Source organism: Ambystoma mexicanum, chromosome 13 (genome assembly GCF_040938575.1).
Source record: "Ambystoma mexicanum isolate Mex_15411 chromosome 13, UKY_AmexF1_1, whole genome shotgun sequence".
Classification (NCBI taxonomy): Eukaryota; Metazoa; Chordata; class Amphibia; order Caudata; family Ambystomatidae; genus Ambystoma; species Ambystoma mexicanum.
In genome coordinates, this window is record NC_090938.1 from 543,432,567 (window position 1) to 543,446,589 (window position 14,023).

A 14,023-nucleotide genomic window follows, 5' to 3' on the forward strand; every position below is an offset into this window, starting at 1 on the left:
TCTAGTCAAGTGTTCTATTGTTATGCTGGGTTGGCAACATATGTAGAACTACGAACTAGCCTTAAATGTATTTGTGTGTAATTAGAATGGATCTAATGTATAACATTCATAGTCCAATTGTATCGTGAGCCCATCCGGATTGATGTTCACTTTTATACAAGTATCCCTGCTCAATACATAAACATACAAGTCCAGTTATATCAAAACAACCTTAATCATGTGGTTTGAAATAAAAGATCTAACTAGCACACATGATGATCTTAACACGATAACCAATAATATTTTTAACTTGTACATTTCATCCATTCAATGTTATTTGATTAGACTAATGTTTACCAAAATCCACCTGCAAACAAATTTACAAAACGTTCTTGAGCAGTGTTCACACCATATATGTGTTAAATATTGCCATATTTACATATATTGAATGCTTAAAACCACACTTTACAAGAAACATGCAAGATCGAATTCCTGGTTCATTTCCTTTGGATTTAAAGCATCTAGCCGCTCAATCCAACAAATCACTTTTTGATGAAGTAAGTTAGTTACATCTCCATCTTGTCTTGGTGACTTTAGTTGTTCAAGAATAATTAATCTCATCTGTGCAATTGCATGGTGTGCTGAATCAAAAGGTTGCACTACTGGTGAGTGTGTTTGATGTGTTCGGACGTTCGACTTGTGTTCAATACATCTCATTTTCGCTTTGTGTGTAGTTAAGCCAACATAAAAAATTGCACAAGGGCATCTGATGCCATATATGATAATGGAGGAATCGCATGTGGTAGTGTGTCTTAATGAAATTTTCTTCCCCTCATAAGATAAAATTACCCTTTATCACATTGTTACAGTGCTGACCGTTATAACATGGCAACGTTCCTTTGAAAGAAATTTCATCCAATTTCTGTTCTGTTGAGGCAAGCAGCAGGCTATTATGATCGATGAATTTATTATAGACAGTCTACCATCCTTCACATATAGCTGTGCATCCAAAAATTGGATTTTGGTAGTACTCGTGTGTAGTCAACTTGATTCTGGGTGCCAGATTATTCATGAATTCAAAAAATTCTTCCAAACTTTCAGATGTACCTCTCCATACTTTAAAAAACATTGTCTATGAATCTATATAATCACTTCAGGTGAACTTGTCCATCTAATGTTATTCAAAACAAATCCTTCCCCAATATAGGCCACGTAAGTGTTCGCATAACTGGGCACCATTGCTGCCCCCATTGAAGTCCCAGAAATGTGAATGTAATATTTATCCTCAAAGCGAAAGAAATGATTAGACCGTACCAACTTCAATAGACTCATTGTGAAAAGGTTATTAGCTCCACACTGTTCAGAAGCTAACAGTCATTACACAGCCTCCAAGCCACCCGCTTGCATTATATTTAGTATATAAGCTGCAGTAATCCATTGTAAATAGTATAAAACTCTTCTTCAAAAGTAATTTCTTGGATTTTAAGTAGAAAATCAGTGGTATCCTTTATGCAGGTTTCTGCCCTGTCGACGAATGTGGTTTGGATCTGTGGACGAGCGTTTCGTAGAGTGCTTCGTGGACGAATGGTGCGTTTCCTTAGTCGACGACTGTTTCATGGACGAAAAATCCAATGACTAAGATCTTGCCGTAGACAATGTCTTATGTGTAATCGTCGTCGATGAGGGTTTCGTCGATGGTGTGGCCGACGGGCCTTTATCTTTCACATCGCTCGTGGATGGTATCCCCGTCGACGAATGCCCCCCCCATCCCCACCCCGGCTTTTTGCAAACTCCTCCTTACCTTTGGAGGTAGATTTGGCTGATGAATGACTTTCTGGCTCGAGGAGTCGAGTGGAAGTAGAAAGGGTATGAACTCCAGCTTCCTCTTACTTTTGGCAATGGGAGAAGAACTCCTTTCCACTGAAGGGGGACCTCCTCTTCGAAGTTTGCCTCTCAGATGGAATGCTGGATTGGACAGGAGCTGTTCTGACGGATTCTTCATCTGAAGATTGATCCCTGGCTTTCAGATGTAAAAAGTCTTCTGTGCCTATCCTGAAGAGTCTTGTTGGAAAAAGTCTTGCAAATATCACATTTCCGAATGTCATGCGGATACAAGCAGTAAATGCAATGTTCATGGGGGTCCTTCATGTAGACCAACTTCTTGCACCTCGTGCAGTCCCTGGACAGGGAAGACTTCTTAACAGCCTGAGATGCAGCCAGTGTTCCAGATAAGATTTTGGAGGTGGGAGTATTTTACGCATGATTTTTCAAATTAGAGCATAAATGCAATTTCAAGAGAGTAAAAATTAGTTTTCTCCACGGCAAGAGAGTAAAACGTATCCAACATACACCCAAAGCATATGTAAAATCAGACCCGCAGCCCAAAAGAGTTGTAGATCAAAGTTGTCTGGCTTGGCTTTAACCATTTTATTACACTTGTGGAAAATATTCTGCCATAAAAAAAACTTACAAGTACCTGGTACTTCTGTAAGCCTAATTGGTGATGATGGTGCTGTCTCTGCAGCCAACGTTGGTGATGTTAATAAGGCCAATTGCTACTGAGGGCATGGTTGGCAGGAATGGCGCTGCTTCTGAAAGTATGATGGGTGCACATGGTGCTGTCTGTTGGGCCCTGCATTGTGGTGTTGGTTGCACTGGGCCATGGGGGTGGCAAGAGTAGCGCTGTTGCTGACATGAAGTCCTGGGTGGTTTAGGGTGTGGCACTGCCCTGGAAAGTGGCGTTGGTGTACCAGCGCTGCTGCTCAGACCAGGGTGGTCACGGCAATGCCTTTTAGGCCTTGGGTTATGTTGTTGGTTGTACTCTCAGAATTATCTTTGATGGTGGTGTTGGGGCTGCCACTGCCTCTGCAGCCAGCGGTGGTGACTGAGAGGCTGATTGGTAGGTTTGGTGGTGCCTGGGTGGTACTGCTCGTACTGGGCCATGGGTGGTGATGGCAGCAGTTGAGCTGGTGCTGCTGTTGACGTGCTGGGGGTGGTGGCAGCACGGTCTCTGCAGCCCTGGATGGTGGTATTGCTGAGGCCCGTGCTGATACTGTGGCCCATGGTAAATTGCGAGAGGGAGGTGCATGACACAGTGTACGCAAGAAAGGGTGCAAGAGAGTGCATGACGGAGTAAGGATGATGTGAGAACAAGTGGGTGCACACTGTGCAGCAGCTGCGATAGAGAGCATGCAAGAGAGGGAGAGTGTGCATGCATGGCTACAAGAGTGTGTGCTACAGAGAGAGAATCGAGTGTGGGTGAATGGGATTGAGTGTGCAATGCTGGCGTGAAAGTATATGCACCTGAGGGGGAGGGAAGGTGGTGTCAGAATAGATGCACGAAGGAGGAGGCAGATGGCGGCTCAGATTGCCGAACAGAGGGGGGGGGCGCACACAGGAAACCACGAAACACAAAAAGTGAAAGGGTTTTAAAAAATAACGAGGAAGAGGGCACCAACAGGGAATGGCTGGGGGATGAAAAAAGAAATGGCAGCAGGTAAACAAAGCAGTGAAAACAGAGCACCATTTGAAGGAAAAAGCAGAGGAAAAATTGCCATCAATGGTCTTGACACTAGGAAGGGGTTGCTCAACAAAGAGGCTAATTCAGGGCTAGATTAACTTTTCAGGTCCTTCAGGTCTCTTCCCCTTGCATGTCAAAGTGACAGATGGGGTCAGCAGGACGAGGCTCAAAAGGTTACCAGAGCTCCACTACAAGTTGCCCAGCACACCGGAGACGACAGAGCCAATATGTGAAAAAGTTTGTGATGGGCCCAAATGCTCCAAGCAGCGTGCCTGCTTTTTGTGTGCGCTATATTTCCCTTTCCACCCACCCCCACTCACCACAGCAGACACACTGACAGCAAGCAGCAGAGCACAGAAGTGTTCACATCTCAATTGAAGTCTGCATATCAAAAGAAGACAGGAGGGCCGTCGTTAAGCATTCACTCCCCCAGCCTGGAGGAGGACGTTTAACATTTAGATTTTCGTGGCCATTAAGGCATATTAAGCAGGAATGGCGGCCCCTGCAAACAGCTGATTTTGCAATTTTATTGAAAATCGCAGATTCGCTATAAACTGAAGGGTCTCATATTAAGCAAGGAAAGTAATCTAATATACCCATTGCACAATATGTATACATTTCAGACTGTCGGGGCATGGTACCTAGTTGGTTTTTCTAACAATGCTTGTTTGAAGGAGTCTCCTGCACTGTGGTCTGGGCTCCCTGTACCATGGTTTACAAAACTGTACTTGCCCCCCAAGCCAACAGTTGCAAACTCCCAAAGCCCTCCCCCCTCTACTCCCTCCCCTATCAGAGTCAAGGCCCTAATAATGCCATGGTTGTGTACTTCAGTTAAAAAGGCTACTGCAAGTTAGACCAGTCCAAGACGTGGCCCTCAACAGTACATCTTTAAACACATCCTAACCCTCCACTCCAACAACATTTCATAGAGGCAGGATCCCAAAACATTTCCCACACAAATCTAGATACAGAGATATTGCACTGCAGTCCTTGCTGTGCTTAAACAATTTAACAAACCAATACTGCAAAGGCATTTCAATGCGTCATTTAAAGCATAATATAAAATGCACATTTGCTCAGATCAGAGACTTCCCCATCCGGAACAGCTTTGAATTTCCAGTATGGTAATGAAAATGACACGTGGCCGCGCACAGTCTGCACTTGCAAACTGCTAGATGGTGCGGGGAACGGGACCTAAACAATATATGCTGTCCGCAGCACACTCCTTCTGCCGGCACTATACACCGGCCTCTGAAGGAGCATTAAATGCATGTCCTTGTCTAGCATATTAAACCCTACCCCAGGCATTCGCATCCGCCATCCACCATTTCTGTGAGGTTCGGGCAGAGTCTGAAGAGCAGTAATCGCTTCAGTGAGCATCGCAGCTCGAGAGCTGGATTAAATATGCCGATTAAGTTAACTGGAAGCCTGCGTGCCAACACTGCAGACCGTCATCATTATCAGCAACAGACAATATTACGCCTTGGGGGTTGGAAGAATGCACAGCCGACTCAGAGCTAGTACTGAAGAAACGGGTACAGCTCAGAAAACCTTGCGGCAAAAGCAGGTCAGAGTGGCGTGGGGATGGGTACAGCCCAGAGTACGAGAGCAAAAGGCTAAGAATGGCATTTCCCGGAAACTACCATTTTAGAGCACATACAAATAATAGCAAAGCAAAGTGTCTACTATTTAAAGGGATGTCTAGTAAAACATTTTATTTAAAAAATAGATAGGCTACATAAAAAAAAAAATACTAGCATCCTCCGTTTTAAAACTTCCTATGTAAAATTTTGAGCTATTCAAGCTCAAAATTCGAAAAAGCAAGCACAGGGGCGCAGCCATTTTGTGAAATGGAGGCCCTCCTGTGCTGGCTTTTGCTTTTGCGGCACTAATGAAGGAAAAGCCAGCCAGCTGTAGTAAACAGTCTACCGCTGGGTGGCTTTCCCTTCATTAGTGCCGGGACTCGGAGGACGCGGACCGGAGACCAGAGCAGGAAAGCTGCAGCTGAATCTCGGTAAGTGCTATTTATTTATTTTTACAAAAAATAAGCACTAGCTGCGGTTTTTTTCCTAAGTTTTCCGGGCTGGAGGAGCCCGGAAAACTTAGAAATAAAACCGCAGCTTTAAAAACGTATTTATGTTTGCGGTCGCTTTTGAAGCGACCGCAAACAAATACAACGTTATTGTGTTGGAAAATGCTGCGGTTTTTCTTTCCAAGTTTCTCAGGCTCCTCCGGCTCGGAGGAGCCTGAGAAACTTGGAAAGAAAAACCGCAGCGTTTTCCAACACAACCGCGTTTTGTCTGCCTGAATCTGCTTTACCATTTGGGGCTCTCGGGCTCCCCACGGGGAGCCCGAGAGCCCCAAATGGGAAATCAGCTGCAGGTAGAAACACTACGCGGCATGTAAACATAACCGCGTGCATTTCTGCCTGCTGTGGCTTTCACTTTGGGTCTCCGGTGCTCCCCTGGGAGCACCGGAGACCTAAAGTGATAGCCACAGCAGCAGAAACACATGCGGTTGTGTTGGAAAACGCTGCGTTTTTTTTTCCAAGTTTCTCAGGCTCCTCCGAGCCGGAGGAGCGTGAGAAACTTGGAAAGAAAAACCGCAGCGTTTTCCAACACAATAACGTTGTATTTATGTTTGCGGTCGCTTCAAAAGCGACCGCAAACATAAATACAACTTTTTTAAAGCTGCGGTTTTATTTCTAAGTTTTCCGGGCTCCTCCAGCCCGGAAAACTTAGAAATAAAACCGCAGCTAGTGCTTATTTTTTGTAAAAAAAATAAATCGCACTTACCGAGATTCAGCTGCAGCTTTCCTGCTCTGGTCTCCGGTCCGCGTCCTCCAAGTCCCGGCACTAATGAAGGGAAAGCCACCCAGCGGTAGACTTTTACTACAGCTGGCTGGCTTTTTCCTTCATTAGTGCAGCAAAAGCAAAAGCCAGCACAGGAGGACCTCCATTTCACAAAATGGCTGCGCCCCTGTGCTTGCTTTTTTCGAATTTTGAGCTTGAATAGCTCAAAATTTTACATAGGAAGTTTTAAAACGGAGGATGCTAGTATTTTTTTTTATGTGGCCTATCTATTATTTAAATAAAAAATGTTTACTAGACCATCCCTTTAAAGCTAGGAGACGTGCATGCCCCATTATCCTCGGCGCAATAGATTATGTCCGTTCTTTTACGACACATTATGGCAGATTCCTTCTGCTTCCGAGCGCTGGAAACAGTTGTCACCATTAATCAATTTAACGAATCTGTTTACAGTGGCAGAGCCAGGGGAGGGGCCGCCTACCGCAGCTCCCCTCTGGTGCCCAGTGCGCCCCCAAGCTGGTGCTCTATTCAACCCCCCCTACCTCCTCGGCCCATATGCTCGATTTATTGGGCTCAGGAGAAGGAGGAAGCCTCAGGGACCCCTTTCTTGTAACACAGCGTGGGCCAACCATAAATCTTTTTCGGTTAAGAAAAAAAAAACATACCTTTCTTATTGCGAATCCACAGGGCACGGGCCTGCCACAGTGAGTGCAGGACTTAAGGAGCCGTTTAGGGATTTTATGGAGCCCTAACAGAGCGAGCGCTGCCCAGTGAACTGTCTCTGACTTACTCAGTCACACGTGCGTCGGGAATGTTCCAAGCAACTTGGGCCCGGGCAAACTCCGCCTCCTCCAGTCCCTCGCTGAACACAGAAGCCAGCCGAGCCTAGCGCCAGCTCTGCTTGCAATTGCAAAGTGCACTGCACACGTGCACTACAAAAACATAAAAACGGAATTTCAATCGGTATATCGTTACAAACAAGGTAATGGTTATTTATTCATAATGAAATTGCTCACAATGTTTATACCGGCATACCATTACAACCCTAGCGTAAACAGTACGCAGAAGAAAATTAAATGCATCGTAATGGCTTTAATGACATGCTTATAAAGCAAAGATGCACCTTACCTGTAGGGCTGGATGCAGCCATTCTGAAGAGAAGGTTTACACTACGATTTTGGGTCAAAAATAAGAGATTTGTCTAAACAAACTCCCTAGACCAAAGCCCATAAACAGGGGAACAAAGTGGAATATATTTGAAAAATATATTACACACAAAAAGTAGAAAGAATTGAAGAGCTCAGAGAGCTAGAGGATTCCCCATGTCTGTTAGGCTGCAGTGAAAAATCTGAAGATGACTGCCGGGGGCGGAGCTTAAGCCCTGCCACCTCAATGGCTGGGGACATAAAGAACCAACGTGAGGTGGAGGGACTACACAATAGAATGGCTCATAGGCCATAATGGGCTATGTACATGTATTGCTATGCAGCAATGTGTGTATACTAAAAATAAAAATGTTTATTTTATCACCGAGCATTCCCAGTCTGACGACGCAGAATATTCAAGCATCTGAATCTATGAAAGACCCAATGCTGGAGAAACAATGTTAACTAAAGTTTGGAGATCCTGGATATTAGCAGAGATACTTGAGTAAGAATGTTAATCAAGATCCCATGATTAACAATAAATGTGTTTTTTCTTCTGCAGATTAGTGAGTCGATTACACTAAAGAGACAAATCCACACCATATGCTTAATCTGGGTGTAGACCTACACAAAAACCCATGACCCCGGTTACTCTAAACCACAAAGAAACATTCTAGCGGTGGTTGCAAAGTCGATTGTTGGGTCCTTGACAGCTAGTATCATCTCTGAAAGAAGGAAAGGCATACCATTGGTGAGAGTACAGAGAGTTCAGCCTACATACGTACGAACAGGAACATGATACATTGTAGAGTGGTAATAACCAATTGCAGGATGGACATTTATGAAGCTATAGTCTTAATGCATAGAAATCTTGACCACCATATAACGTATATGAGCTGCCATAGTAGCCAAAACCTGGTGAACACTCTTGGGCCATATGAACACCAGCGTGGTCTAGAACAGATACAGTCAGTTTCCCATTTCTTCCAACATAATCAAGAACCCTCCAGAAGTCCTCCTGAATCCAGATGAAAAGGACTCTGCAGAGAAACTGTATAAACTAAGTCTTTACAACAGCAGCCGCTAAAGAGAAATTGAGTTAAGAATTATTTTAAACAAAAGACTTAAGAGACTGAAGAACTGGTTCTGGTTGTACAATTTAGCAAGACTTAAACGTTTGACTATTTTTAGGGTGCATTGCATTGCGGAGATTAGAATGGAGATGGCCAGGTAAAAACGCCATTGCATCTCCCAATAGGTCTGCAGATTCTCTTTCAAGTTTTACCATATGGATCAGGGAAAGTATACCAAACAAAGCTTTCAAGACAATGCACAGAACTAGATCAGTAGGTATCACTGCCCTCAATATTTATACAGCCCTAAACATACTATCCGCAACTCAGCAGGTTCTTACAGTTGCGAGTTAAAGCCTGTGATCTCTGGCATCTCCCCACAATGTCAACATGCCACTGATGTATTGGCAATAGTTTGAATTTGTAGTAGATTTTCAAAATTGCATGGAATCCATTTGTATCCAAATAACATCAGCACTGAGAGCGCATACTAGGCTGAATTTATTGAACACCGACTAATCTCACCCGAGGCACTGGGCAGCAGGCCCAGTCTCCACCTGGATCTTTGCAGCATGTTTCTTCAACCTTGCAGGAGGTCTCTTCATCACACTTGACTGATTGGCTGCCAGTCTCCATAAGAAACTGAGCTGGGGATTTAGCCAGCCAAGGGATTTCCTGGAGCCCTTGTAGGCAGGTTCCTTCTTCCACATTACAGGTATAGCCAGAAGGGCAGCAATGTACCTTATCAGCACAGCACACAGCCTGTAAGAGAATAACAGTGGTAAGAAAGGAGCAAAGTTTACCCATGTTACTATGGAGGAAAGAAAAATTGCAGCAGAAGTGACATTTAAGCACCCCAATTTAAATCATCTGAAATTACTAGCCTGAATATGGTTCCATGTAATAATGTCGCCACAAAAAACTTGCCATGCAAAAATATCGCCGAAAGATGGTCGTTTTTTGTGGCGACATTATTGCATGGAACATGCGGGGGACACCCCCGCAACCCCCAAACTTTTTTTTTTCTTAAAAATGTTTTTTGCCCCTGTCGCCATATATATGGTCACCCAAATAATATCGCCACAACATTTTCCCTGCAATATTATTTACGGCGACCATATATATGGCGATATTATTACCCGATACCCTGAATATTGGATGCTTCGATGTGGCTATTCCAAGAAAACAAAATTGTATGGCACACTAGACAGATTGCACTGGTGTTCATTAGAGGTAGCAGTGATCCTGCCAGCTAGACAAATCACGTCCGAGACACAACTCTGTGAATCATACAACATGTGCTGCATTAATAGTGTGAAACATACAAAAAGGAAATTTTGAAGTTATATGAAATTGTCAGTTTCGTCAAGATCTGTAAAAATGAAATGCAATTTTACAACGGTTCGACACACCTGTCAATGTTCAAAGAGGTGTGGTTTTTCATGGGCCAAACACATTAAATGACTTTCCACAAGATTATAGATTACAGCCAAATACTTAAATCCAGAAGAAATATCAAGAGGACACATACTTTAGGACTCAGGACCAGACATCCCTTGACTAAGAGGTTGTTGCATTTGATATAATCAACTGCCTCTCTTTGTGCTTCAGTGCCCCCTTGATAGCTTTCTTCATCGGTCACATAGGCCTCTTTGTTGTCCTATGATGATTAGATCACCCTACATTGTTTTTAGCAAGTAGGTTTGCGGCAGCTATACTTCAGCTTTGGCTCCACCATGGGTGCATTTACAGCATTGGTAGCCCAATTACCTTTTTGTAAATCCTACTGACTTTGTATTTTAGGGCTTCCTTTGTTCTAGACCACACTGCGGTGGGCCTTGAAAAAAAAAACACTGACCGTGTGGGCTCTTTGTGAGCCCACAGGACAGCCTCCACATAGTTTATAACAGGTTCAGACCAGCATAGGCCCTTGGGCGCTCTCTCACTTCCTTGTAGGCAGTGGTCTGGGCTGAGTGGGAGTCATGATCATCGACTAGAATGGGTGGCCAACCAATTCCTTCCTCCATTGCCCCCCCCCCCCTAGTAATTGGGAAGGCTGGCTTTGGCCAGCCCATTTTTGCAGGTTTTAAGGCTGCCACACCTCTGCTCCGCTCCTGGAACTTGGAAGAATCAAGTCTGACAATCTGCTAGATGCATTTCTCATTTGACATGCTGTTTTGAGGTCTGATTTGGCCACACTGGCTAGATGTAGGGGTTTGGGCAAATCCCGAATGGGGTGATTTGCTGGGAGAAGTCTAATCAGGGCTTCATGCATCCTCCAGCTGACTCCACTTCGATGTCGAGTCGAGCCTTCCACATTGGGACCAGTTTCCAGGCAGTTTGCCACGGTTTCCTGGTGCTTTCCATCGGGGTCTTCAGGTCTTTGTGGGTCACTGCCGGGACATCGAAGGGTAGGGCGACACCACTAGCCCCTACTCCTTGGGCTGTTCTGGGTTGTCCCTTCCTTGTTCCTGATTGTAAGATCATTCTTTGTGGCTGGGCACACTGTTCAGAGCCAATGGAATAGTCTTTGCTGGGTTTCTTTATATTCTGAGCATTCCTCCCCAGTATTTTCACTAATGGCTCGAGAGGCTACATCATGAGAAGGACCTTTGTTCTTTTCTGTCCAGAGGTCATCGTTTGACCAGGGTGTAAGCCCCTGGGGACCAGATGCCATAAACTGCACCTGGAAAAGGGGCCTGTACTTAACAGGTTGTTTTGGGCTGCTGGAGCAGTTTTCCCCAAAACTGCCCTGTGAGTACTGTGACGAATTGAGGGTATTCGTCCCATCTCCCCAGGGGGAGCCTCCCCCATTGAGGCTAGGTAGGTGAGCCCGCTCCACAAGACCATCCATAGGGGACGGGGCAAGTGGGAAATCACTGGGAGAGACTTCCCCCTTTAGGGGACAAGGACTACTGCTCCAGTAAAGAACTCCTTAGACCATCCACCATCGTAGCATGTATGGGACTATAAAATATGAAAAACATCATAAGATCCAGACATGTGGCTGGTCCATGGTCCTCACCCATCTATTGTTTTAGCGGCCAAACCTGGTCAGTCCTGGCGTTTCTGTATGGATTTCAGAAAACTAAATTCGATCTTAATGTTGGACAACTACCAGATGCCACAAATTGATTATCACATCGAAAAACTAGGTTCAGCTAAGTATATATCAACACTAGACTGGACAAGGATTACTGGCACATTCCTTTAAATCCAGCCGATAGGGAAAAGACTGACTTTTCAACCTCCCAAGGCCTATTTCAATTTAAGTTCTTACCCTTTGGCCGGCATGAAGCTCCGGACACTTCATCGGCTGATGGACAAAAGCATACGCCGCGTTCTGTGGGGCCGACATAGTGGTTCATAGTGACAAGTGGCCCGGGCATCTTTATCTGCACTCGATCACCCGTGCTCTCAGAAGAACCAGTTGAAGAGCAAATCGAAATTGTCATCTGGCCCCATTCCCTGCAAAGTACCTCCGATTTTTTCTGGGAAATGGCCTAATCCAACCCCAAGCTGAGAAATGGAAGGAAGTCCAGCAAACACCCACACCAAAGAACAAACAAGATCTTCATGCCTTCCTCAGATTAACTGGTCATTATAGACTGTTTATCCCAAACTACTCCACCCTGGCATCTAACCTAAGGGCTAATCTAAAGAATTGCCAACCCCAGAAATTACTCTGGGATAAGAACGATCAAGCAAGCTTTGATGGTCTAAAAAGCATACTGTGTCACAAACCCGGCCTTCAGGTGTCGAACGTCAAAGAATTCATATTACAAACCGAAGCATCGAAAGTGGATTTGGAGGCAGTGCTCTCAAGAATATGATGGAATCAAGCACCCAGTGCTATATACCAGTAGGAAGCTTTTACCAGGAGAGCAATCCTATGATGCATGGGGATTAAATAGGCAACCCTGCACCAGAGATAATATTTGACCGGGAGAGAATTAAGGTTACAGACCCCTCGCTGTTGACCCGGATGATGACAAAGGTCACCGACCCAAGGTTAATGAGGTGGCTCTTGGACTTTTGTTTCATGTCAAACACTGAAAGGGGAAGAACAAGGAAATGTAGACTTTCTAAGCCAGCTCCCTGTCAATGTAGATGGGGAAGCCACAACCGTAAGAGGAAGGATGTGACAAATAGAGGGTATTGGTCTCTTCTCCTCGGGATGCAGAGGTGCTGCTAGCGGGGGGCTGAGGTGGCTATAGCCCTGGATGTTTTGGTTGTAGCCCCAGATAGAAGCTCAAGAGCTACAACCAAAAGACTAGCTAGCCCCGAGTCTCGGCAGTCCCAACATTAGTGTAACCCCGGATCTTTTCCAGACTTAGCAACACCCTTGGCCGGGAGGGAGCCTCCCTCTTCGAGGCGAAGGAGGTGAGCCCGCTCTGCAAGACCCTCCATAGAGGTCTGGCCAAGCAGAACCTTACTGGGAGAGAATCCCCCTTAATGGACAAGGACTCCAGGTCCTTTGAGAAACTCCGTAGACCAGCCACCATCGTAGCATATGTAGTACTATCTGATAAGAAAATAAGAAAATCCTGAGAAGTACAGCAGGTGGCCAGTAATTGTACATAGAGTGGGAAGATTCTTCACTCAGGCAAGATGCTAGTGTGAGGAATATTTATTGGTTAAAAAGGTTTGATGGTTTGACTTAACTTCTTAAAGCACCATATATTTCTATTGAACGCTTTAGCTCATGTATCTTGGGACTTACTGTCCATCAGCTTATACACACCCGGGGCAATTGGACCGGGTGAATGTGGAGATTGGCATTATTTCCGAGCTACTTGTTTTTTGATCCTTTGTTCTCGATAGCTGAAAGTGGTTATTTCTGTTCTCAACACAGGTTAAGGTGTTTTTTCCGATTGTTCCAACTATAAAGGTTAGGGTCTTTGAATGATACCCACTTTCTAACTCTACAAGTGAATTATATAGAATTAATTAGCTCATCTTTGTCTTTTTAGGGAGATGCCAAAAATACCTTGAAACTTTACACATCCTGCCCTCAAGATGGATTTGATTAAATCCGAAATGTGTTGGCACTGCCTGAGCAGAAGGGATGTTACTGCTCATGTACATAATACGCACATACATCAATTTGATGAAGTACTTGTTGGTCATTTGTTATCATACTGAATGTTTGAATTCAATCAAACCTGGTTCATTCTAGTTGATCATCAGCTCGTATTTGACACTGTATCTGATGAAATTGTTGAATGTTTATTTGTATCGATTTGTGTTATGCACACTTTATGAATATTGTTACAAATATCCTGTCTACCTTGTATTTTTTACGGTCTTGACTGTTAAATCAGGGTGACAGACTTCTTAATTGTGCAATAGTGCATTATCTGTTATCACCAAGAAATGTACATACTGAAATCTATGCATTGAAACTTATGTTAACTAGTCTGGATTACAGCCTCCAGTCGGGGGACCCGTTATCACAACTGGCCATAAAGACACCTCGGTTTATATCCCATTTTG

General features: G+C 44.5%; 1 protein-coding gene across 4 annotated transcripts in view; it reads right to left on the bottom strand.

Moving 5' to 3' along the window:
• The window catches only part of GRN (granulin precursor), a 906,558-nt gene that overhangs the window by 315,736 nt on the left and 576,799 nt on the right, over positions 1-14,023 (bottom strand). For all 4 annotated transcript variants that reach the window (XM_069634286.1, XM_069634284.1, XM_069634287.1 and 1 more), the window contains exon 11: positions 9,053-9,289. In XM_069634286.1, the coding sequence (XP_069490387.1) occupies positions 9,053-9,289 (237 nt within the window). The remainder of the gene's footprint in view (positions 1-9,052; positions 9,290-14,023) is intronic.